Source organism: Marmota flaviventris, chromosome 10, assembly GCF_047511675.1.
Source record: "Marmota flaviventris isolate mMarFla1 chromosome 10, mMarFla1.hap1, whole genome shotgun sequence".
Classification (NCBI taxonomy): domain Eukaryota; kingdom Metazoa; phylum Chordata; class Mammalia; order Rodentia; family Sciuridae; genus Marmota; species Marmota flaviventris.
Genome location: NC_092507.1, coordinates 19,016,526 through 19,042,898, shown reverse-complemented (window position 1 = coordinate 19,042,898; position 26,373 = coordinate 19,016,526). Strand labels below are relative to the sequence as shown.

The following is a 26,373-nucleotide window of genomic DNA, read 5'->3' as shown; positions in this document are numbered from 1 at the left end:
ATCTGGCCGGTCCACAGCTCTTTCCTCGCGCGGCCCGGCTCCGCCCCTGCCGGCCTGATTGGCTCCCGGCTGGGAGGCGGGGTCTCCAACTTAACCCCTTCCCACCAGTTCCCAGTTTGGTAATTAGAACCCGGGACAGGCGCCGCTCTAGTCCACGGGGAAGTTCTTCCTGAACTTGGCTTCCTTCCCACCAGCCTGTGCCCCGTCGAGGGACCCCCTGCCTGGTCCCTTGGTCTGCGCTCTGGGACGGGAGTCGAAATGGGGGATGTCATCCACTGATTGACTGCAGAGGCGGTGGGGGGGGGGGGGGACACAGGAGCCCCTGTCTGACAAAGGAGGGTTCAGAGGGCAGACCTGGAGTGGAGCGGCCTGCTAGGCCCAGAGGCGTGGGGCTCTGCTCCCGGGTAGACAACACCCCCCAGGGGACGGTGATCAGCTCAGATCCAGGCCTAACTCCAAGGGGTCCCCTGACACGGGGTGGCCTCTTTGCCTGGCTTTGACTCCCCTTCCCTCCTCAGAGGGCTGCTGATCTGACCCAGGAGCCACCATCGTAAACCGAGGGTGCAGCACAGACGGAGCACCCAGGCCTGTCCCGAAAATGCCCAGCTAAGGAAACTGGCCTCTTGCCACCAGCAGAGGGTCAGTCTCTGTTTTGGATGACCCAATGACCGTCCCGTAGGCACCAAGTCCTCTCGTGCTTAAAGAGGCCTTCACACAGGCCTGGCTGGCAGTTTCTCCCGCCCGGCCACCTTGCCGGCTGCCTCGTCCGCAGGCTTCAGGAGTCCGGGGAAGGCTCCCTTCCTGCAGGAAGCGGCTCCAACCCTCCTGGGCTGGGTTAGGGCCTCCGCTAGGGTCTCCTGCCACTCTTCATTCCTCTACCCGCTCATTCCTTCCTGCACTGGTGCATCCAGCAAATGCGCGGGAGTCTTAACTGGGCGGGTCCTCTGTGAGGCTGTGGGATGCAACACTGACTGTGCGCCAAGCACACAGGAGGCGCCCGCATGGCGCTCATTCAGTCCTTCCCCTGACCCTACGAAGGGGATACTGTATCATCCCCATTTTACAGATGAGGAAACCAAGATCCAGAGAATTTAGATCACTTGCCTACATTCCCATGGCGTAGCCAGGGCCATTTTAAGCATCACACCATCCTACCAAGACAGACATCCCTCACCCTCCTGAGCTCACCGACCAGGAGGGAGCAGTACCCAGCAATCAGAATGAGCAGAGGAGACAGGTGGGCATAGAGGGCGGCTGGCAATGGCTTCTGGGAAACCAGACTTACCCTAGGACCCGCAGGACAGCACTATGGCATCTTGGATTTTGCTTTGTGTTGGTTTGTGGTGCTGGGATGGAACCCAGGGCATGCTCCGCTCTACCAATGCGCTCGGACTCAGCCCCAGCCGTGTGTTTTTTAGAAAAATCACCGTGGCTTTGTAAGAACGGGCAGGAAACGGGCAGCCCTAGAGCAGGGACAGGCTTTGATGCTTGGTCTGTCAATCAAGTCACTCCTTCAAATGCTACTCCATGAGCCCCTGTAGAGGTGTGGCCAGGCCAGGCAGGTCCTGGGGCTGTGAGCAAGCTGGGGAAACCCTGCCCGCAAGGAGCTTCATTTCCAAGGTGGGGAAGGAGGCCGGGACAGAGGGACAGGAGGTCTGTCTCCTGGCCGTTTGGCGGTAGCTCTGGGAGAGGGGGAGGATTAGGGGTGAGGGTGGGAGCCCACTGCACAGAGAAGCTGGCTTTGGGGTAAAATGCTGAAGAGGTGAGGGAGGAGTGGAGGGTATTTCTAGAGGGAGGGTCAGCCGGGGTGTGGGTTCTGAGGCAGGAGAGTGGCTGTGTGCCAAAGGCATCGCCTGACCTTGCTTTTCCAGCACCCTGGAGGGGTCGTAGGAGAAGAGATCAGCTGCAGGGGCAGGGCAGGAGCGGGGAGCCCTCCTGGGCCAGACCCTCGTGCCAGGACAGTGGCTTGGCCCAGAGTGGCAGGAGTAGAGGTGAGAGGTCACTGGATTCAGGAACGTTGTGTCCAGGGCAAAGGGCAGGCTGGCTGAAGGATCAGGTGAGATTTGACCTGAGCCAAATCTGAGAGTGAGATTGTCACCGACTGAGACGGGGAAGATTACGAAGTGGGGGGCAGTTTCGGGGAGGATCAAGAGTTCAGTTTTGCGACTGGCAGTCAGGTCTGCTGCCAGCACTAATACGACACATGCCCGAGGAGGGTTGGCGGACAAGTGAGAAGCACATGGATGGAGAGAAGCAGAGTGGCCAGGAGGCCAAGGCTACTGGCTGGGGGCATGGAGGAGACGCTATCCTGCTCCTGCTGCCCACCCCAGCCTGGCCTTGCTGTCTGGCTCATGCCCATGCCCATGTTGGAGCATGCACAAGCCCTCTCCTGCCTTCACCCCCGCAGGGATGTGCTCAGGCCGGCCCGAGCGTGCCTGGGCTGTGATTCACAGGCTTGCCAGGCGTGGATGGGGGAGAGGAAGGTGGGGCCTCCTAGCACAGAGAACTGAGCTGATCTCATAAAAAAAAAAATAGATCCTGGGATCTGTCAAGGGCTCCTGGGCATCTGTAGGGTACCCTCCTGTAGCTGGGCTCTTATCTGGGGGCCAGGAGCCAACACACTTGGGAGAAGGGAAAAGGGCCAGGCAGGAAGGAGAAGAGAGCACTGAGCAGGTGGAGGAGACCCGGCCAGAGAAGCTGGGAAAAATCCTAGGAGCCTTCCTGGAGGAGGCAGGGCAGGCTTAAGCAGGTCTTTTTGTGGATTCGAGGACAAGGAAGTGTTCTGGAAGGGGATTCTGGACCTCAGCGCAGCAGTGTTGGTTTCACCGGTGGTTGTTCCACCCTGAGCCTGTGGGCTGCCTGGGTACGGAGTTGCTTCCTGCCTGAGGCACCAAGTGTTTGGTGGAGGCTCCAGGAGAGGGGGAAGGTGGGAGCCCACCGCACTGAGAAGCTGGCTTTGGGGTAAAATGCTGAAGAGGTGAGGGAGGAGTGGAGGGTATTTCTAGGGGGAGGGTCAGCCAGGGTGTGGGTTCTGAGGCAGGAGAGTAGCTGTGTGCAAAAGACATTGCCTGACCTTGCTTTTCCAGCACCCTGGAGGGGTCGTAGGAGAAGAGATCAGCTGCAGGGGCAGGGCAGGAGCGGGGAGCCCTCCTGGGCCAGGCCCTTGTGCCAAGACAGTGGCTTGGCCCAGAGTGGCAGGAGTAGAGGGGTGAGCTACATCCCCAGCCCTGTTGTTTGTGTTTTTTTTGAGAATGGGGGTAAAGTTTAGGGGTGCTTTCCCATCCACCCAGCCCTTTTTATTTATTTTTTTATTCTGAGATGAGGTCTTGCTCAATTTCAAGTTTGGCCTCGAATTTACCATCCTCCTGCCTCAGCCTCCTGAATTGCTGGCCACTGCGTGTGGCCATTGTGTTTTTCCCTCCAGAAGTCTTCACCTGACTTTGACCCTCTCTGAAGGCTCAGGAAGCCATGTGCAGCCTCCCTCCAGTTAGTTCCTGGACCCTCCGGGGGCAGCCAGCCCTAGCCACCAAGGAGTTAACCAACAGAGCTGAAGGTGTTTACCCAGCAAGGAGGCTGCAGAGCCCAGGTAATGAACAGTCCACGGTGGAAGAAGGATTTGTTTCTCCTCCTCCCTCCCCTGGGAGGCTGCTTGGCAGAGTGAACACAGCCCTCTGTTGGCTCTTGAGGAGATGCGCGTGGAGGGGTGGGAGCTGGGGCCCAGATCAGGCCTGGGGGCGAAGGCCCAGAGGTGGGCTTCGAGAAGGACGAGAGGATCTCAGACTGACACTCTCCTCGCAGACTTCGCCTCACTTAGTTCTCAGGACACTGGAAGGGCTGGGCGCCCTTATCTCTGCTTCCAGATCAGGGTAAGGAGACAGAGAAAGGTGACGTCTCTTCCCTAGGGTCACCCAGCTAGTGGGTGGTAGAGCCCGGACTCAAACGTGGCCTGTCTGGCATCAGATCTGCTGGGCTTTCTGCTTCCCCTGATGGAAGAGAAAGAGTTGATTTGTGGAGTCCCTGCTCCGTGCCGGCAATGTGTTGGGCACCCTCTCCAATCCTGGAGGTATCCTTTTCTAGAAGCCCCACTAAGCCGTCAACATCAGAAGAGTGAGGTGGCGCTGTCCAGGCTGGGGAGGGGACAGAGGTGGAGATCCCAGGCACAAGAACAGTTGTCACTTGTGATCCCAATGGCATCCCCACCGGGCGTTCATCATGTCCTGTCAACACCCCTCCAAACCAACCCTGAGACCAGCCTCACCCCACTCCCCCGCCCCCACGACAGACACAGCTGCCATTATTTGGCACCTAGATCACAGCATTGGCCTCTGGTCTCTGCCTTCCTCTTGTCTCTCCCCTTCTCCGTGCGGCAGCCAGAGGCTCACTCTAGAACACAGGCTCCCTTCCCTTCTGGGCTTGAACTCTGGACTAACCATGTGGTTGGATTTTCTGCAAAACCTCATGGAAGCCCAGGGCTCATCGCACTTCACTGTCTCTGGGAGGTTTGTCAGTCATCATGGAGGAGCAGAAGAGACAGCACTTCCTGGGGTTTTCCATGTGCTGGACCCTCCGTGCAGTCACTCCAGTCACTCTGAATTGTCACAACGACCCTCTAAGTTACTAGGATTACTATTTCCACTTTGTAAGTGAGGAAACTGAAGCTCAGAGAGGTTAACTAACATGACGAAAGTCTCACAGCTGACGGGCAAGAGAGCGGGAACTCAAACCCAGCACCCCATGTCCCAGCATGGCGAACGTTCACAATAAATAGGAGCTAGCACTGTTAGCAAAGATCAGATTTCACCCCCCAATTTTCTTTAATATAGAATTTGAATTCCTTTAGCAAGTCATTTACTGTCCTGTTGGCCACAGTCCCCATTTCCTTTCATCTTACACCAATTTACCTGACTTATGGGGACCCCAATGGCATTCATGACCCAAACTCTTCCTCGTCCACTCGCTCTCGTAACCAACACCCACCCTGCCAGGCACCGCGCCAAGCCTGCGGGGGGTGAGGGAGAAGGCCTCCTGGTCCTAGGGGGTCACACGGAGAGGCAGTCCTGCACCAGGTGGCTTTGCTGGATGCTGTGTGCTGTCCTGGGGACGCAGGGAGTGTTAGGGGAGCAAGAAAAGCACGCAGTGGGGGGGTTCAGCTGGAGAAAGTGACATCTCCGCTGGATTCTAGAGCCCCGGCAGGAAGCAGAGGAGAAGGTGCAAATAAATGCGGAGCATGGCTGGCTGCCCACTTGTCTGGGGGCGAGCAGTCACACTGGAAGTGCAGGAGCCGTGAATCTGGTTGGCAGGAGGAAGTGGATCTAGATATTGGAAGGCTCTGAGTTTGGATTTGGGGACTGCAAGCAGCTCCCGAGGGATTTTTATTTATTTATTTATTTTTGGTACCGGGATTGAACTCAGGGGCACTCGACTATGGAGCCACATCCCCAGCCCTATTTTGTATTTTATTTAGAGACAGGGTCTCGCTGAGTTGCTTAGCGCCTCACTTTGCTGAGTTTGTCTTTGAACTTGCCATCCTCCAGCCTCAGCCTCCTGAGCTGCTGGGATTACAGGCATGGGCCACCATGCCCACCTGGCTTCCAGGAGGATTTTAAGCAGAGACTGACACAAGCAGAGGATTCCACCCCCACCCCCGCCCCACTCCAGCTCCTGCCCCATTTCTCCAAAGGTACCTACCTTTGCCAGGTAGGTACCCAGCAGGCTGGCTCCTGTTCTGCAGGCCTTTGATGGGCTTGATGATAACAAGGTCAAGAGCCAGAAAGAAGGCTGAGACGGGAATTCAGGCCTGCCTTGGCCCCTGGCACCTCAGAATTGGCCCAGCCTCCACAAATCATTTTTGATGAGAGATTCTGGGAAGCAGGATGTTGACAAGGCCAAGTAAACTCCCTAAGGCCCAGAAGGAGCCAGAAAGCAGAAAGGGTAAGGCCCTCACCAGCTTCCCTCTGCTCACCGCGCTTCTCCTGCTTCTGAGCTACATCTCCAGCCCTTCATATTTTGAAACAGGGCCTCCCTAAGTTGCTGAGGCTGGCCTTGAACTTCCAGTCCTCCTGTCTCAGCCTCCGGAGTAGCTGGAATTACAGGCACCAGCTTGTCCAATCCCTTTCTTTGCAGATTCCATTGTCCCTCCCCCTCCCAGCTAGGGATCTGGACGATTTTGAGAGCAACCTATGAGACCCCAGTTCCTTTTCCTTCCCTTTCAGCTAAGCATCAAGGTATGATGGCAGAACAGGTAGATCGGGGGGTTTGTTTTGTGTTGCAGTATTAGCAATGCTCTGCTAATGAGCTACATCCTACCCACCCTTAACCCCCCCACCCATATCCTTAGCATTTTTAATTTTTTATTTGGAGTCAGTCTTGCTAAGTTGCCCAGATTGGTCTCGAACTTATCATCTTCTGGCCTCATACTCCCAAATAGATGGGTACAGGGGTGCAACAGCACACCCACTTGTTTTTATGTTTATTGATTTTTTTTTTAACTAGGAATTGAGCCCAGGAGTGCTTAACTGCTGAGCCACATCCCCAGTCCAACCCTTTTTATTTTTAGTTAATTAATTTTTGGTATCAGGGATTGAACTCAAGGGTACTTACCCATTGAGCCATATCCCCAGTCCCCCCTTTTTTAAAGTATTTTTTTAGTTGTAGTTGGACACAATACCTTTATTTATTTGTTTGTTTGTTCATGTGATGCTGAGGATCGAACCCAGTGCCTCACACGTGCTAAGCAAGCGTTCTACCACTGAGTCACAACCCCAGCCCCCAGCCCCAGTCCTTTTTATTTTTTATTTTGATACAGGGTCTCACTAAGTTGCCTATAGCCTAAGTTGCTGAGGCTGGCTTCGAACCTCAATCCTCCTGCCTCAGCTTCATGAGCCCCTGGGATTACAGGTGTGTGCCACTGTACCCAGCTTTTATTTTGAGATAGGGTCTCACTAAGTTGCTTAGGGCCTCACTAAGTTGCTTAGGGCCTCACTAAATTGCTGAGGCTGGCTTCGAACCTGTGATCCCGCCTCATCCTCCAGGAGCTGCCGGGATCATCTAATTCTGGTTTTGCCAGTCATTAATTAGAAGACCTTGCTACCTGGCTTCAGTGTACCTCAGTTTGCTGCCTGTAAACTGGGGACGATGCTACCAGCCTTTCAGAATTATTGTGCCAATTGAATGAAGTCAGGAGTGCCAAGCACTTGGCACAAGTATGTTCCTTCCCAACACTGGACACTGGTGTCCACCGTGGAGGATGGTGGGGACGGGGTGAAGGTGGATATTGAGTGGGTCACGTAGTTTCAACATATTTCTGCAGAGAAAGCACTTGCAAAGGTTTGGATGGGTGACAGGGCAAAATTGGAGAATATTATGTTCCCAAACAGTTTGCTGTGCCTGGAACGAATGCTGGTCAAGACAAGGAAGAGACCAAAAAATGATCATCTGGGATGAGGATGGGAAAGGCCTTGAGCCAGGCTCAAGGGCAGGGGCTCCGCCTGCAGTCCTGCTGACATGTGGCCTGGCAGTCACAGCTGGGGCCATGTGATTCATATGGACCTGAACTCGAATTCCAGTTCTGCCACTTGGGCAAGTCCCTTAAGCTCTGTCTTAAGGAGTTCCCGCTAAAGCAGGCCCTGAGACTTGGGTGCTGGGACTAAATTTGGGTAGTGATTTTAAGAAGCAGAAGTGAAGGCTAAGAAAGTAATAGGGGGCACATCAGTGTGCAGTTGTCCTTCAGGTTGAGTCCCAGCCTGGAGCTCAGGGAGAGGTGTGAGCCCCACCTCAGAACCACGCTATCTGAGCTGGGGGAGGATGGGCTGGGTACCAACTCGCTTGATGGTTGAAGGTGGCCCTTGGGGTACGGGACATCTCTCCCTTTTGCCTGGTCCCTAGATGCCTAAGCTGAATGAAGCAGGATCTTGAGTTGGCAGCTCAGCTTGCTAGAGGCAACCACAGGGGAACTCAGAGGAGGAACGAGGGTGGGGCAGCTGTCAACAGCACCTTCTGTTACCTCTTTGAGCATCTGTCTTCTCATCTGAAAACAGGAAGAATTTTTTTTTTCATCTTAAAATGGGAAGACACACTTCACAGGAGGATTCAGTGAGGAAACACACTTGAAAGGACCTAATGAGATGTGTGACACATGGTGAATCATTAATACGTGGTAGATACGCTGGGCTCAGCTCAACCACCAACTTCTCAGAAACTCCCTCCCTGACATCCTGTGGAGAGCGGCTTGCTCCCTTTGTTCTCCACCAGGACGTCCTGTTTTCTACAGAGAATGCATGACAGCATGTAACTAACTGTCTTGGTTAGATGCTGTTTATTTCATCTGTCTTTTCTCACTAGAATGAAAGCAGCATGAGGACAGGGAGTCCATCTCTCCTATCCATTGCTTTACACCCAGCCCTGGGCCCAGTGCCTGGGGCATACTAGGTGCTCAATAAATCTTTTTTGAATGGAAGAATTATTGCAGAAACAATAAAGAAAGATAGCTACTGTTCTTGACCTTGTACTAAGCACATACTCTGTTAATAACAAGTTCAAGAGGATCATCTGGACTCTAGCTGGGTCCCCGTGCTGAAAATAGTAGGTACCGCTCCAGTCAGAGTGACTCAGGTCAGTTCCTGCATCCTGGTGCACTGCCCACTAACTTCTAGGCTGCAGTGCAAGAACTTGTAAGAGCACTGAGCGGCTTCAGCTTAGGACATGGGTGTTTGGGGAACACTTGTTTGAAGGTAGAATTTTAAAAGAATAAAGCTATTGTATAATTTTGCCCTTTCTCACCATCAGTGATGAGAAAGCTAATGAAGTTTAAGCTTCAGAGCTCCTTGAATGTGTTCATGTGAGGCTCATGTGATTTGCAAATTTAGTAAAAATAAGTGATTAAAATGGGGATTCAAGTTGGGTACACCGGTAATCCCAGTGACTTGGGAGGCTGAGGCAGGAGGATCACAAGTTCAAAGCCAGCCTCAGCAACTTAGTGAGACCCTATCTCCAAATAAAATATCAAAAGGGCTGAGGATGTGGCTCCATGGTTAAGCACCCATGGGTTCAATCCCTGTTATCAAACAACAACAACAAAAAAAAAAAAAAAAAAAAAAAACAACTTGGGATTGAACACAGGTACACTACATTCCCATGAGCTACATTTTCAGCCCTTTTTAATTTTTTTTATTTCAAGACAGGGTCTCACTAAGTGGCCGAGGCTGGCTTCAAACTTGCAGTTTTCCTGCCTCAGCCTTCCAAATAGCTGGAATTACAGGTGTGCACTACGGGGCCCGGTTTAAAATTATTTTTCTTAAAGAGCGTGCTCTCAAAATTGTATAAGCTTCAGCCCCACAAAACCTAGATCCACTTCTGTCTTCCATAAAACCCAAGAAACCAGGGATCCATGGGTTTTAGTCCATTTCATAACTCCACAACGGGAACACTACTGTTATCCCAGTGGAAGAAATGGAGGCTTAGATGGTAGTCCTTGCCCCAGGCCTCAAGGCCAGTAGGTGGCGCAGCTGCACATTCAACAGTCTGGGGCTGGGGTGCAGCTCAGTGGAGGAGCATGCGCTCTGTAGGCAAAGGCCCTGGGTTTCACCCCAGCACTAGGAAAAGTCTCAATCTCTTGTCTCCAGATCTGACCCTTAGTTGTCCACCTTCCCCACTCACCATGAGGTCTCCAAGGACACAGGACAAATCACTGATATACACCTGGCCACCAGCCCAGAGGAGGAGGCACCAACACAGGTTGACAGGTAAGAAAGAGAAAAGCAGCCTGTGATCCTGGCACCCAGCTGGCTTCAGTGTTCCCCCGTTGAACCCAAATTTCACAGAGAATCAGTGGCAGATAAAACCACTCAGCGACTGTGATGGGTCATGACACAAACAGGACACTCTCTTATGATGTCTAGCATGGACAAAACATGAACATTGTTTAAACCAGAAAAAAAAAAAAAAAGGATCAGCCATCCCTTTTCATTTTTTATTTTGAGACAAAATCTCACTACATTGCTAAGCAGATTGCTAAATTGCTGAGCCTGGCTTGGAATTTGTGATCCTCCTGCCCCAGCCTCCAGGAATAGAAGATCGAAAGAAATGACCTCCAGCTGTCCCGCTCATGACAAGGGACTCTGATTTGTCATGAGTGTTCTAGGCCAGCTACACAGCCCCTATCAGTTAGCCAAAGGCTAACTGTTCTGATTCACACTAAGCTTTTTATGTATTGTGGCCTGTGCCACCAACTACAGCTTTAATCAAATCCGGGCTTAGTCATCATAGTGCAGTATGTCATCGCCCTCCTGATGACTTTATCTTGACTCCCAGAAAGATGGTGGTGGTGAGAGTGTTCCAGGAGAGAGAAGCCTAAAGAAACCTCGAGCGGAAACTAGACACTGGTGAATTTTGTGGGGACGTGGATAGAGCATATAGAGGACTCCTGATCTCAAGGAGCTCACAATCCATTGGAGAGTTAAGACCTCCAACCTGATAGATGTCGCAGGTAGTGAGGATAAAGCCTCCAAACAAAAGGTGCATGCAAATGTCCCAGCAGAGATACTCTGGGACAGGGAAGCTTCATGGAGAGGGGGAACTTGGAGGAACTTCAAAGGCAGAACAGGATTAGAGGGTCCACCAGGCAGGGCTGAGTACTTGGTGGTACCAGGGTACCTGATGGAGGGGGACAGCCTGTGCATCCCGGGAATTTGGAGGGGAGACAGTAGTCGCGGACAGGGCAGTTGAAGCTGGGAGAGGCTTCTGTCTGGGAGTAGCAAAGAGCAATGCCAACAGGGTGCGGTTAGGAAGGACCTTGAAGGCCAAGCTAAGAAGTTGGGACCTCATTCATAGGTCGTGGAGAGCTGTTGAGTTTCTGAGCAGCACGAATGATCCGAGTTTCTTATGGAAGTTTGCCGGTGGGGCCCTGCCTACCTCTCCCATGCACCTCCCCCGTTTAGTCCCTCACACTCTGTGCTCTGGCCAGCAATGAACTTTCCACGCAAACTGTCCTAGGCACTCTTCGCGCTCCTGGTACTCCCAGCTAAGTTCTTGGCATTAGGTCTCAATTTTCCCATCCCTTCCTCTAGGGAGCCTTGGGGACACAGCTTTCCCCCAAGCCTGGGCAGGTGCCCCACATCAGTCCCCCACACTCGCTGTTTCTCCCATTATTAGAGTGCGTGTCGCTGTGTTGTCATTATTCCTTTGTCTGAATCCTCTGCTAGATGGGTTCGGTTGAGGCTAGAGACCGCATCTCATTCGCCAGCGTGTCCCTAGGAATCAGCATAGGGCAGTAAAACAGGGATGCACTGAGGGGTTGGACCCGCTAATCTCGCAGGTTCCTCCCTGGTCGGGTCTCTAGGGAGTCTCTTGCGAAGGACAATGGAAATTAAAGGTGTCAACAGGTGTAGGCTTGTAGGGAATGTGCCCTTAATTGGAATGATCAGTCTCATCTCCAGGAAGCAAAATTTATGGAAACAAAGAACCTCCTCCCCACCTCCCTGAGAGTAAAGCGAAGCCAGGGCTGTTTCCAGGCACGCCCGTGAACTATTTGAGAGACCTTCAGGCGGAGGGTTACTCACTGGGACTATAAACGGTAACCCTCCGCTCGAGACCACCTCGCCGCGGTTTCTGCTCAGACCGCCAGGGGGAGGAATCGCACCGCACCCTGGGCCTTGGGCGGTTTCGCCCATCCGCGGGCACGTAGGGCTCTGGGAATTGTAGTCTTAACGGTTGCGATGCTCGAGATGGCGCGGTGCCCACCGGGAATTGTAGTTCAGTACAGAGAGAGAGGCGGGAAACGCTCTTAAAAGCGTCCACGTCGAGTCCTGGAAACTACAATTACCAAGGGGCCATAGGACCCTGGGCGGTTTCTCTTTTCCGTCGAGTGAAACGTCTGAAGTTGCTTCTGAGGGATCACCTTGACTGGGTAAGTTGGTTGGAGAAAGTTCTCGTGGTGAACTGAGCTGGCTGCAGACTTTTTCGTACGCCAGCCCGGTTTGGGGCTCCCTTGCCTCTCGATGCCGGGAACCGCACCTTGACCTTTAGTCTTCGTGCCCCCCCGCCTTCCCTATTCAGACACCTCTGGTTCCCCACCCACACGCTAAATCCTCGCACTGTCAAACTCGCGCGCCCCGAAATCGTTTCTCTCGGCGCAGCCTCGCGCTCTGTGCGCTTCGCCCCGTGGTTTTCAGGCAGGTGGGTGGGTCCCTATTTCTTTTTCGCTTTGCCGTGAGCTTTAAGTCAGCCAGTGTGGTTCTCATCCAGCCCAGCCTCTCCCTCTGTGACCTCCCTGGGACCCGCTTTCTTCCTCTCTAAACTGGAGGTGGCCGTCAGCCTTAGGGCGAGGTTGGGTTGTAGAGCTGGCCGGGGTGTAAGTGGATCTGTAAACCGTCAGGTCTCCGCAAACGACATTTATCGCGACCTCATCGAGGCTGCTTTTCTAGACCCAGCAAGCTTGTTGCTCAAGCGCGTCCTTTTGAACCCGATGTCTCCATTTAAAAGCAGGGTGAGATTTCCTCACTTCCTCCAGAGACCGAAGGTCACACAGTGAACTTTTAGTATCCCAGGGGCCCTTGTCTGAAAGGAAGGCGGCTAGAGAGGCGCTTATCTTGGATTCTGTCCTGAAATAGCCAGTGATGAAAGGTTCACCCAGCTGGCAGAGAGGCTGTCCCTACTCCCTAGAAGCAGGGCCCCAGCAGGAGGACAGCTGCAGCGTAAGCCCTGTCGATGCCCTTTGAGCTCTCTGGGGCCTGAGTAGTAACTCTGGCTTTGGCAGGGTGACTGAGACCTGAGAAATCTACTTTACTGAAGGGTATAATCCAGGAAAAATGAAAGAGACCTTGGCTGGGTATGTTGAAAGAGAGACTTACCGTTGTTAACGAGTTAGTTCCTGACATTTTGTGAGTACTTAAAATATACCAGGCCCTAGGCAATATCAGTTTACTCATTTAAATTTCACTTATGAAATGTCCCCATTCTACATATAAAACAACTTAGGCTCAGAGAGGCCATGTAGTTAGTTAAAATAACTGTAGGTATAGCTACCTTCCGTGGCTCTACTGCTGTCTGAATGTCAGGGGCTTCACATACATTACTTAATCCTCTTCAACAGCCTCATGAGTAGTGTTATTTCTATCATGTGGTTAATTCTTAGAGGTTTAGAGTTTAAGGAACTTGCTCAAGATCTCACAGCTGCCAGGCATGGTGGCGCACGCTTGTAATCTCAAGGGCTCAGGAGGCTGGGGCAGGAGGATCACGAGTTCAAAGCCATTCTCAGCAATTTAGTAGGCCCTGTCTCTAAATAAAATATAAAAAAGAGCTGGAGATGTGTCTCAGTAGTTAAGCACCGCTGAGTTAATCCCTGGTACCAAAAAAAAAAAAAAACAAAAAACCCTCATAGATAAGAACCAGAGGAATTCAGTTACCAGAGCCTTTCTTTTCCTACTATGCCATATAGTTTTATTTTTAGATAAAAAAATTTAAAAAGAATTGAGGGGTCTGGGGTTGTGGCTCAGCGACAGGGCACTTACCTAGCATATTTGAGGTGCTGGGTTCAACCTCAGCACCACAGAAAAATAAAAATAAATAAAGGGATTTTTAAAAAAAACATGGATAAATGGTTTGGCCTACAAAGAAGTATAAAACAGTCTTTTTAAATTTTCTTTTAATTTTTTAGTTATAGTTGGACACGATACCTTTATTTTATTTATTTATTTTTATGTGGTGCTGAGGATCGAACTCAGGGCATCGCCTGTGCTAGGTGAGTGCTATACCACTGGGCTACAACCCTAGTCCAAAACACAGTCTTTATCCCTGGAATATATCTAAAAGTTTTAACTGTGGGAAAATTTAAAGAACATTCATTGAATAAATTAATTATTGAGACCAACTGTGAAAAGGGCACTACATTAAGCCTAGTGACTGGTAGGAACTTACTTTTGGAGTGGCCATTGGCGATTATACCTGGTAAAAACTTAGTCATAAAAATCAGAGGACAAGAATACAGGGTACTGTCAGTGTTCATTGCATGCACACAGGTCTGAACAGAAAAATGACCTCTCACTATCTAGACCAGGTGATTAGAAATACCAGGAAGCTTTTAAAAACTAATTGGGGGCCAGGCATGGTAATGAATGTCTGTAATCCCAGTGACTCAAGAGGCTGAGACAGGAGGATCATAAGGTCAAGGCCCTAAGCAACTCAATGAGACCCTTCTCCCTCCCCCCCCCACACAAAAAAACCCAAACTAATTGGGGGCTAGGGTATAGCTTAGTGGCAGAGTGCATGCCAAGCATGGGGGCTGTGGTTTTATTCCTAGCACCTCAAAAAAACCATATTGACCTCTGAGAATGGAGGCCCTAGAATATACTTTTTTTGCCCAGGGTTTGGGGAGGGACACAGGGATTGAATCTAGGGGCATTTAACCAGTGAACCATATCCTGAGCCCTTTTTATTTATTTATTTTTATTTTGAGACAGTCACTAAATTCCTGAGCCTAGCCTTAAACTTGCAGTCCTCCTGCCTCAGCCTCCCAAATCGCTGGGATTACAGGTGTAGCATGCCTGGCTAGAATATACATTTTTGAAGTTGCCTGTGTGAATGGGATCTAGGCCAAGGAATACCTGAGCTACATTCCACATGGACCACTGTTGGAGGCAGGTCACTGTTGAAAGCTGCTAGAAGAGCTGCCTAAAGCAGCCCTGTGATTGGATTCTAGATAAGAGATGGGGACTGTGCTCAGAAATTGAGAGGAGGAAACATTGGAAAGACTTGGGAAATATCCCCAGAGGACATGGTGACCTCACTGGGCCTGGATGGATGGAGAGGCTCCTGGACAGGAAAAAGCCTACCATGAACTGTTCAGGCAAGAGGAGCAAAAGAAGCAGAGACACCTGCACTGATTTCCTTGGAAAATTCCACAGTGTTTTTAGAAAGGACTCTGGATGCTCTGGGTGGATTGTCTTCAGTAAAATTGGTCAGGTTGGGGTTTTCCATCTCATTCTATCTGAGCACCAGTCAGTGTGAGCGTAGGGAATACAGATTCATCTCTTCATGAAAGCCTCACTTCTGGCCAATGATCTTTTTTTCTTTTTTCTTTATTTCCAATCAGAATTTAATTGATGACCTTCTCAGAAGTTTGCCAGGGATATCAGAAACACCTTCTCCCTCTGGGCCGCTGTTTCCAAATCCACTTATCTTGCCGCCTGTCCCACACGCTGCTCCCTGTGTAGGATGAGACGAAAAATCTCTTCCTATAAGAAGCTACTGTCAATGAACCCTGAAATCTGACTGTCTTTGGCTCTCCCTTCTCCCTTGATTCTCCAAACCTATACAGTTGCCAAGTCCATTTGGGGAGGAGGGTGGTACTGGGCATTGAATCTAGGGGACTCTACGACAGAGCTACATCCCCAGCACTTTTTATTTTTTTACTTTGACACACTGTCTTGCTATGTTGCTGAATCTGGCCTGGAATTTGCGATCCTCCTGCCTTAGCCTCCCTGCAATAAAGAATTTTTTCTTGGGCAGTGCTGGGGATGAACCAGGGCCCCACAAGTGCTAGCCAAGGGCTCTACCGCTGAGTTACCCTCCCAGCCTTTTCCAAAACCTGTTGTTTTTTCAATCAACAGATATTTTCTGGAATCTTGCTAAGAACCAGGAGTATGCCAGGTGTTTTCAGTGCATTATTTCACTTTATCTCCTAGTGTCCCTATGAGGATGAGAAATGAGGCTTATGAGAGGTCAGATGACTTGTCCAGGGGAAGCAAGCTAGGCCGCAATGGAGCTGCACCCCAAGAGCAGGTCTTTCAGATGTGGTTTCTTGCGCAGCAGCCCTTGGACATCTGCCACCTCATTTCAGAGCAGAGTGGCACTCCTTAGTTTAGCTGCCCTTCAGCTTGCTCCTCTCCCCTTCTGTCCATCATTAGCCACTCCCCGTTTCTCATTCTTAGCACACTGCCTTTGCCCACTGTTTTCCTACTTGAACATCAGCCTTTCCCGTTTCCCCCTGCTCCCAAGCTCAGGAAGCACTCTGTCCCCTCAGAACCCCTGTTATCTGTCTCTTAGACAGAACTTGGCAGTTGCTTCACTGTCATGTGGGTGGCATGCTTCTCGTGACCCAATCGTGCTGTGTGTCCATCAGCAACAAAGGCAAAAGTCAGGGCCTGAGGCTAAGAAGCTCTGGTCAACCACTGATTACATCAGGAGCTTAGCATCCTTTTAAAGAGAATTGGGTTGATTTTCAATATTTTTTAAGATGGTGTCTTCCAGTGTTGCCCAGGCTCACCTTGAACTTGTGGAATCAAGTGGTCCTCCCATCTCAGCCTGCCAGAGTGGGATTCTTTTAAGATTTGCTTCAGAGAAGCAAAATGGAGTTAAGTCTATGGTACAAATAAATGAGACTGAGAGCATAGCTATCTTAGTGATAGAGTGCTTGCTTAGCCTGTGTAAGGCCCCAAGTTCCAACTCTAGCTCTGTAAAAAAAGAAAAGAAAATTGTTTCTTACCTACTAACGTTAAATAGAATGATATTAGGATTATTTGGGGGTGTCCATTGGACCAGGCAGTTGGAAGTTGGAGAGCAGGAGATGTGTGTTTAATAATAATTCTGCTTGTGACATGAGCAGCTCACTTAATCTCTCAGGATCTTGGCTTCTTCAGTAAAGTGCATGTATGTACCAGGCCAGGGATGGGGAGATGATCAGGGGAGGATTGGCAGGAGCAATTTCTGGAGGACTTTTCTTGCCCAGGCGTGCTTGGACTTGAACTCTCTGAACCCTCTGAGAGCATCTTGCAGGAAGCAGAGTAATACAGTAATTAATAACGGGGAATTCTTTTAGCTGCTCTTGATTGCAAGCAATAGGAATCTAAATTCTGTTGGTTTATTAGTTGTTGTTGTTTATTTTACAGTGGTGGGGACCAAACTCAAGGCCTGGTGTGCACTGTTGGGAATGTATTGACCCGGTGATCAGAAAGTCCAGGAATGGATCAGGTTTCAGTTATAGTCTAATCTGGGGACTCATTTCCCTGTGGTTTTCTCAGCTCTGCCATCTGTGAATGGAGGACATAGAGGGGCGAGGTGGCGCAACAGTGACGCAGGTTTATTCATGACAAACCTGCGGAAGGGGCCCGGTGGAGACTGACACCTGTCTTCTACTCAGCCTGGGCCAGACACAGGGGCATGAGGGAGTGGAGAATTTTTGCAGTTGCACCATTGCTAGGAGATTGACCCAAAGGACGTCACCTCTATTCTGTGAGGTGCTCACTGTTCCATGTCGAAGCAGGTGTTTTCAGGGTTCCTGTCCCAGATAACCATGTCCCTAATTTGTAAGACAGTGAAGCCTTGTCTGGGGCTTAAGGTCAGGCTGAGTCAGAGTGACCACAAGGTGACTCTTATTCTAAGATATATTTCAAAATGGCGTTGCTGTGTCAGGTTCTGCCTAACGCTATCCACCATGATAGCTTCATTGGCAAAGTACCTACAGCAGTTCAAGGCCAGGTGACCTGTGACATCTACATTTCACACTAGTGCAAAACAACAAAGAACTTTACTCCCCTCAACCATCAAACCAAACTAGCATTAATATTTTAGGTCAGCGGTGTTGTGTGTGTCTGAGTGTCCCCCATGAGCAGGGTCAGTCGTGGCTAAGAGCTCCATGCCTGGCCCCGGCAGACCTGTGTGTGCTCCTGAGCGAGGTAACTTGGGAAAGTTATTCAACCTCTCAAGCCTCAGTTTTCTCATCCACAAAGTGGATCTCAATACTGCCCACCTCCAAGAGTTGTTGAGAGAATGAAAGGAGCTCATGGATGTGAGGAGCTTAGCTCAGTGCCCATAGGGAACTGCTACACCGGTAGCCTGTGGAGGGCAGGTCTGTGTCTCGGTCTCTGCCACAGTTACCCCTGCACTTGCATACAGTAGGTGCTGCATAAACACTTACTGGAAGTCTTCAGTTCCCACTTTCTTTCTTTCTTTTCGCAGTGCTGGGGTTGGAACCCAGGGCCTGTGCACGCCAGGCAAGTGCTGCATCCCCAGCTCTTGGCAGGTTTGAAGATGGAAGTTCTTTCTCCTCTTCACCACCATCTCCTCACCTCCCCAGAAAGAAATGCAGCCCCTCTACCTTAGCAAATGATTTAATGAGTGACTGGCAGGGAGGATGGGGAGGTGAGGGGTGAGGGGACGGAGCGGCAGTGGCACATGACTCATGAGCAGCAAAAAGCCAAGAGGAAACCAGCAAGAGGCTGTTCTGTGTTCCACCCTCCAGCCGTCAAGTTCAGCACCGCCCCAGTCATAGGATCAGTTGCCGTTGAGATGGGGACCAGCCAGTCGGTGTGCTTCCCACCTGTCTCAGGACCCCACCTTGTAGGCTGTGGGGATGTGATGGAGGGTCAGAGTCTCCAGGTAGGTGTCTGCAGACCCTCCCCTACACGTCTCCCCTGCTTCGGTCTGTGCTGGGTCTTTTTTTTTTTTTTTTAATATTTATTTTTTAGTTTTAGGTGGACACATATCTTTATTTTACATTTAAGTGGTGCTAAGGATCGAACCCAGTGCCTTGCGCATGCTAGGTGAGCACTCTACCACTGAGCCACAACCCCAGCCCACTTTTTTAAAAAATTTTTATTTATTTATTTAATAATCTTTGTTTGTATGTGGTGCTGAGGATCGAACCCAGGCCGCACGCATGCCAGGCGAGCGCGCTACCGCTTGAGCCACATCCCCAGCCCCCCAGCCCCTTTTTTTATCTTTTATTTGCATTTATTTTATCTGAGTTTATTCCTGTGCCATAGTTTTTGCTTCTTCATTTTTTTCTGGGATGCCTTTACTTTCTGTGCAACCTTCTCTTCTGGTTTAGAAACAGTTTGTTCCTTTTCAGTGAGGATCCTCTGGATGGGGCACGGAGCTCAGGTGTGGGTTAATCCAGACGTCTGTAAGGACAGCGGTGCACCTTAGGTGCTCTGTTCCATGGATATGTTCAAAGACCTGAGAATCTACATCTAAACCCTTGAGTTCAGTGTCACTCTCTGCATTTTTTAGCAGGTGCAACAAAAATTCAGCATTCTTTTTGGGCCACCGACCCTGTGTCCAGCCCTGTTTGGCCTGGACACACCTCCCAATTCCACCATTGTAACTCCGGAATGGTGCACATCGCTTCTTTAAAGTGACGCCTTGCGCAGGCTTGGTGGCTTTTCGGATATGCATACCCTTGATGGCCTATGTGGTTTCATGAATCTTCTTAAAGTGAACATGAAGATCTGAACCTCTTGATTTTGTGGGGTTTTCAGGGTCAAGAGAGTAGGGAACCATTTTCACAGATCATCTCAGGCCACTGAGAGGAGGAGCTGTGCTTGGTCTTCATGGTCACGGGTGAGAGTGCGCAGTTCCAGGTGGGGAAGCTGAGCTAGCGCTGGTCTGGATTTGGTTATCAGCCCCCAGGGCTGTCTTCCTCTTATCAAGTACCAGACACTTCCCATTTGACCTAGATGAAGTGTTCTTTCCTCAGCCAGAAGGAAAGGGGGGCGGGGCTCTAGCTCAGGGGGCAGCTCCCAGCTCCTCCCACCTGTCTTGAGGGCAGATGCCTGACCCACCCCAAAAGGTTTTCCATTTCATCCTTATGGGAGTTGGTGAGAGGAAGAAGAGTGAGCACATGCCATTGCCCTTGACTCCCCAACCTGGGTGCGAACTTGGTGGCCCTGTCTCTCCTGCCTCCATCTGCTCCTTCTGGACTTTCCTTCTACCAGTTTCTAGATTTGTTGGTTTGTTTTTTTGGCATCAGGGATTGAGCCCAGGGGTGATTTACCCCTGAGACACATCCCCAGCCCTTTTTACTTTTTATTTTGAGGCAGAGTCTCAGTGAGTTGCTTAGGGCTTCACTGAGTTACTGAGGGCCTCATTGAGTTGGTTTGAACTCGAGATCCTCCTGCCTCAGCCTCTCAAGTCGCTGGGATTATAGGCAGGTATCACCAAACGTGGCCAGTTTCTAGGTTTTTCTCTGTTGGCTCCTGGTTTCCTCGTGAGAGGCACCCACTTTTAGTAATCCCTCATTCAGCACAAGGGCAAATCTCCACTCCCATGGCTCCTCCAGGCCTGGGCTCAGGACCAAATTTAAATCTTTTTTAAATTTTATTTAATTATTTTTTAGGTGTAGATGGACACAACACAATGCCTTTATTTTTATGTGGTGCTGAGGATTGAACTGGGTCCCGCCCGTGCTAGGCGAGCACTCTACCGCTGAGGCACAATCCTAGCCCCAGATTTAAATCTTTTGATGTCCTAAGCACTAAGTATTTTGGCACCCCCCCAATGTCATTCAAAAATACCATGAGCTGTTTGAAATAACATTTTTCATGTATGCTAAATTCCTTTTTTTCTAAATGTAAAATTCGGGTGTGTCATTGAAGCTTAAGGTTCCCTGTGTCGATGCCCTGCCTGCCTGGTGCCCTAACGGGAGATCCAGAGGTGCCTGGGCTTCTTGCTCTGAGCAGCTGCTCTCTTCTTTCCTGCAGGGGAGCTTCTTTCGACTCTTCTACCCCTGCCAGGAGTCGGAGGAAACTGTGGAGCAGCCCCTGTGGATCCCCCGCCCTGAGTACTGCGCTGGCCTGGCCGATTACCTGCGGTTGAATAAGCGCTGGGTGGGGTTGCTGTTCAACCTGGCTATGGGTAAGGCTGGCCTCATGCTTTCCCAGCTGCTTGGTTATGTCCCTAGGCTGTCCCCAGGTAGACAAAATACCTTTAAGCTTGCAGAGTCCAGCCCTTTTGCAGTGGGTGGGTGTGCAGAGCTTGGCCATTGAGTAGCGCTCTCCTGGGCTTTGAATCCAGGCTCTCTGATTTACTAGTCGTGGGGCTTGGGCATGTTCCCTGATCTGTCTGAATACCTGCCTTTGTGGGGTCACAGTGTGGGAGGTGTGGGGTCAGGTCAAAGCCTCTAGTGCAGTGCTTGGGATGCGGGATGCCTGCCTAGGTAGCGGGTCTGGCTGTTTGTCCAGCAGGTGCTCACTGCCAGCCATCCTGCAGGTTGGCCAAGCTTCGCTCTCGGGGAGCAGGGTCTCCTGCAGTTCTCCCTCCAGGCTCCCATCTTCTGGGCAGGGCCACACGAAATCATCCACTTCCCCCCAAGGATTGTCCCAGGTCCTCTGTCCACTCCTTGGCATCTCAAGGTTGCCAAGACTTGCTCAGCATTGTCCCCATGGATGATTTTTTTGTTTATTTTTTTTTTAAAGCGAGAGAAAGAGAGAGAATTTTTTTTTTTTTTAAAGATAAAGAGAGAGCGAATTTTTTTAATATTTATTTTTTAGTTTTCGGCAGACACAACATCTTTGTATGTGGTGCTGAGGATCCAACCCGGGCCGCACGCATGCCAGGCGAGCGCGCTACCGCTTGAGCCACATTCCCAGCCCCGATTTTTTTGTTTTCTTGCCATCTTTGCAGTTGAGCCCAGGGTCTTTCTTGCTCAGGTGGGTGCTCCACCATCTAACTACACCCCCAACCCCAGGCCTTTGATATATCTCCCCATTTTGCGGGGTACAAGGGATTGAACTCAAGGGCACTTGTCCACTGAGCCACATCCTCAGCCCTATTTTTGTATTTTATTTAGAGTCAGGGTCTCACTGAGTTGCTTAGTGCCTCACTTTTGCTGAGGCTGGCTTTGAACTCAAAATCCTCCTGCCTCAGCCTCCTGAGCCACTGGGATTACAGGCCCACTCCCATTTTTTTGTATTCCCTCTCCCTGGGGAAGAAAAGTGGAAAGCATAGGCTAGGTGATGATTGTCCTGGGATGCTCAGGGGTGGTTGGCAGGTTCCTCAGAGGGAGAGAACCCCTGCCTCTGCTGAGCTGCCCTCCTGGTGACAGCTCTGGGCAGCCAGGGATTCTATAGCCTGTGTCTCTGCTAGGATCTTGCCGCCTGCCTGTTAGCTGGAACGGCCCCTTTAAGACGAAGGACTCTGGATACCCCTTGATCATATTTTCCCATGGCCTTGGAGCCTTCAGGTAAGAACTTATATCCCTGTCTGGGGAGACTTTGCCTAGTGACAGCGACAGCTGCTGAGTCTCAACTTATTCTCAAAGGGCAGAAAGACAGGCATGTCCATCTGCTAGCCGTCTTAGCTCCGTCTGCTCCATGCTGTAACTTTGGGTCCACCTCCTCTGGAGGACCCTTCCCAGGGCTGCTTTGTGCAGCCTCCACGTCCTTCAGGTCCGTGTTCCACATCTGCATAAAGGTGTGCTTTCACCCTCTGTTCCCGCCCAGAAGTGCTAGAACTTTATATTTGGACAGCCATTTACTCAACCTGTGTTGACTGCCTGCCCTGTGTGTGGCACTGGCATGTCAAGGAATGGGACAGGCTTAGCTCAAACCCCCGCCGTGCCACTTGTGCCCCATGTGACCTTGGGAAAGTTGGGTAACTCTCTGAGCCTAGATTTCCACACCTACCAAACGGGGATGCCACTCCCAACAGGTGGCTCGTTGAGGCCTTAGTTGGACGGGTGCCTCCTGGGTACACACTGGTGCCACTTCTCCTTTTCTTTTCTCTCTGTGGAGGGACATGGGGTGGCAGACTCCAAGACCTCTTCCACCAGACTCTCAGACATGATACCCACTGAGCATCGTTCCTGCGGGTTCTGCTTCCGCCCCACGGTGGGACCAGCTGAGCCTGTGATGTTTTCTGTGCTCATCATCAACTGTCCCAGAGCCTCACGCATCTCGCAGGTTTCCTCATCGCCAGACCCTTGGCCGCGCTCTAGCTAAGGAGGTGTTTTTGTTTTTGTTTTGTTTTTTCAGTATTGGCGATGGAACCCAGGGTCTCTCTACCCTTGAACTACATTCACAGCCCTTTTTTTTTTTCCCTCAACCATCCCAGGTAACTTTATTTCTAATATTTTGCAGAGGCATGAGTTATTACAACAATATTAACTCTAATACTTTTTAAAAAATTTTTATTTTTATTTTATTTGTTTTTAGTCATACATGACAGCAGAATGTATTTTGACATATAATACATACATGGAATGTACATACATCAATCATGTAGTCTATTCTATTCTGCTGCTCTTCCTATCCCCCCTACTCCTTCTCTCCTCTCCCGTCCTTTCTCTCTATCCAATCTAATGTGACACACATTTTTTTTTTCTTTTTCTCATTACAACATCATATATGTATTCTGTATAACAGTGAGGTTCTCCTTCCATCTTCCGTGCAACTCCCCTCTCCCTCTTTTTCCCTCCCACCTCTCTTCCCTATTTAGTGGTAGTCTTCTTCTCATGCTCTTCCTCCCTATCCCATTTTGAGCCACCCCCCTTATATCAGAGAAGACATTCAGCATTTGTTTTTAGGTATTGGCTAACTTTACTTAGCATAATCTGCTCTAATGCCATCCATTTGCCTGCAAATGCCATGATTTTGTTATTTTTTAGTACTGAGTAATATTCTATTGTGTATAAATGCCACATTTTTTAATCCATTCATCTATTGAAGGGCATCTAGGTTGGTTCCACATTCTAGCTATTGTGAATTGTGCTGCTATAAACATTGATGTGGCTGTGTCCCTGTAGTATGCTCTTCTTAGGTCTTTTGGGTATAGTCCGAGAAGGGGAATAGCTGGGTCAAATGGTGGTTCCATTCCCAGCTTTCCAAGGAATCTCCATACTCATACTGCTTTCCAAATTGGCTGCACCAATTTGCAGTCCCACCAGCAATGTATGAGTGTACCTTCCCCCCCATCCTTGCCAGCACTTATTGTTGTTTGTCTTCATAATGGCTGCCATTCTTATTGGAGTGAGATGGTATCTTAGAATAGTTTTAATTTGCATTTCTCTGATTGCTAGAGATGGTGAGCATTTTTTCATGTATTTGTTGATTGGTTATATATTCTCTTCTGAGAAGTTTCTGTTCAAGTCCTTGGCCCATTTGTTGATTGGGTTATTTGCTTTTTTGTTGTTTAACTTTTTGATTTCTTTGTATACTCTAGAGATTAGAACTCTATCTGATGTTTGAGGGGTAAAAATTTGTTCCGAGGATGTAGGCTCCCTATTCACCTCGAATATTATTTCTCTTGCTGAGAAAAAACTTTTTAGTTTGAATTCGTCCCATTTGTTGATTCTTGGTTTTAACTCTTGTGCTATAGGGTCTTATTAAGAAATTTGGGGCCTGCCCCCATGTGATGAAGGTTAGGGCCAACTTTATCTTCTATTAGATGTGGAGTCTCTGGTCTGATTCCTAGCTCCTTGATCCATTTTGAGTTGACTTTTGTGCATGGTGAGAGAAAGGGATTCAATTTCATTTTGTTGCATACGGATTTCCAGTTCTCCCAGCACCATTTGTTGAAGATGCTATCCTTTCTCCATTGTATGGTTTTAGCACAGCCCTTTAATATTTTTTATTTCAAGACAGTGTCCTGCTCAGTTGCCCAGACTGATTTGAACTTGGGATCCTGCCTCAGCCTCTGGAATAACTGAGATATGGATTGCGGACGTGGCTCTCCTCATCCCGCTGGGGAGATCTCTTTTGAAACCAGAAATTATCTTATTATTCAGCACCTTGAATGGTGCCTGGTATGTTGAAGATGCTCGATAAGTATTTGTTGAATGAGTAAATGAATGTCCCTCCCCTAATTAGAACTTTTTTTTTTTTTTTGTACTAGGGATCGAACCCAAGGCACTTAACCACTGAGCCACATCCCCAGCCCATTTTTATATTTCATTTAGAGACAGGGTCTCACTGAGTTGCTAAGTACCTTGCTAATCTGCTGAGACTGGCTTTGAACTCAGCCTCCCCAGTTGCTGGGATTACTGGCATGCGCCACCATGCCTGGCCCCTAATTAGAATTTTTTAAAAGCTCTTTGAACTTAATTCGGTTCTTTACATGGTCTTACCTGGATGCAGGTCCAAGACAGTTTCCAGCCTCATGTCTTGCTATTTACCCATTCCAGCTCTCCAAACAAATTGGCCTTTCACTTAGTTAAAAAACACTTACTTACTGCCTGGGGGCCCTCGTCTGGTGTATTTTGAGGCCTTTCCCTCTGCCTAGAATCTTCTGGCTGTTCTGTTCTTCGTTTCCTCTTTCCCTGCTCCTTCTTTTGCCTGGCTAATTCCCAGTTACCTTCAGGGTCCTCGTTTAGAGGTCAGCTCCATAGGACACCCCTCCTGACCTGCACATTATCTGTGTACTTCTCAGTACTTGTCATAATTATGATGAACTTACTTATGTTAATTATTCTTTTTCTTTAAATATTTATTTTTTAGTTGTAGTTGGACACAATATCTTTATTTTATTTATTTATTTATTTTTATGTGGTGCTGAGGATCGAACCCAGGGCCTCGCATGTGCTAAGCGAGCGCTCTACCGCTGAGCCCCAGCCTCAGGCCCTGAGTTAATTATTCTTTAATGGCCGTCTTCCCTATTTCTAGATTGCAGGCTCGTGAAGGCAGAGACCTTGTCTGTGTCATTCCCAGTGCCTAGAAAACGATAGTCTCTAAAGAAATACTCATCCCGTGACTGCAAGGGCTATTTTGCTGGGTTCTCATTCATTCAGCAGACACCTGTGGGGCACCTGCTCTGTGCCAACTCCGTGGCACGAGGGGAAGGTTATTCCTAAATCAGGGATTGAATCCCCAAGAAGAGCTGGTATAGAGACTTAGCCTGGGCAGAAGTGGAGCATAGATGCAGAGGTGAGGCTGGCAAGGCAAGCAGGTAAACTGAGAGCCTGCCTCATGCCAGAGCTTGTGCCAGGTTGGGCATTGAGTAGTGAGTGAGAGTCTCTGCCCTCAGGGAAGCGGTGGTCAGGCCAGGAAAAGAAACTAAGAAACATTCCCTTCTGAGCCTACTATCCTGCTCTGGGAGAGTAGTGAGCACCTGACTTGGAAGGTGGTCCTTGGGGTCTAAGAATCTGTATTCAGATTTCACATCTCAGGGACCAGGCGGAGCCAGTTGTAAACACTCTTCATTAACCAGAGTGAAATTCCAAGGCAGGGCAGGGAGGGCCAGGGACATTGTTTCCTCTCCATTGCTGGTTATTTCGCTCTGAGGTCCTTTCTATGGGCCACAGACCTGTGGCTTCCCACTCAGGGAGGAGCATGTGCGCTGAGGTGTGGGACAGGCAGGCCACTGTCACCAGGCCCCACGCAGTCCTCTGAAGTGGGCAGGCGGGGACATGGGCATGCAGGGACGCATGCTTGTTTTTTTTGTTTTGTTTTTGCAGTGCATGCATAGTAGGCAAGCACTGTACCACCCGGCTGCACCCCCAGCCCAGGGACACACACTCTGTACACTGAGCAGACGGGCTGTGAGTGGCAGGTTGGCCTAACGTTGCCGCCGCTACACAGTTCAAACTAGGAAGGCACCAGAAACCTCTCTGCCTCTGAGGTGCAGTTCCCTGCCTCCCCTGGGAAGGGGGGAAGGTGAACAGAGATCCAG

General features: G+C 49.9%; 1 protein-coding gene across 3 annotated transcripts in view; it reads left to right on the top strand.

The window, feature by feature from the left end:
* The first annotated feature begins 11,800 nt into the window (after positions 1 to 11,800).
* Pafah2 (platelet activating factor acetylhydrolase 2) overlaps positions 11,801 to 26,373 on the top strand; it is a 34,219-nt gene continuing 19,646 nt past the window's right edge. The window contains exons 1-5 of one of the 3 annotated variants that reach the window (XM_071617503.1): positions 11,801 to 11,902; positions 18,233 to 18,369; positions 20,472 to 20,625; positions 21,856 to 21,952; positions 22,743 to 22,821. In XM_071617503.1, the coding sequence (XP_071473604.1) occupies positions 18,280 to 18,369; positions 20,472 to 20,625; positions 21,856 to 21,952; positions 22,743 to 22,821 (420 nt within the window). In that variant the 5' untranslated portion in view covers positions 11,801 to 11,902; positions 18,233 to 18,279. Of the gene's footprint in view, positions 11,903 to 17,961; positions 17,985 to 18,232; positions 18,370 to 20,471; positions 20,626 to 21,855; positions 21,953 to 22,742; positions 22,822 to 26,373 lie in introns of those variants that run through there. The other 2 variants (XM_071617504.1, XM_027937456.2) reach the window with 2 other exon arrangements.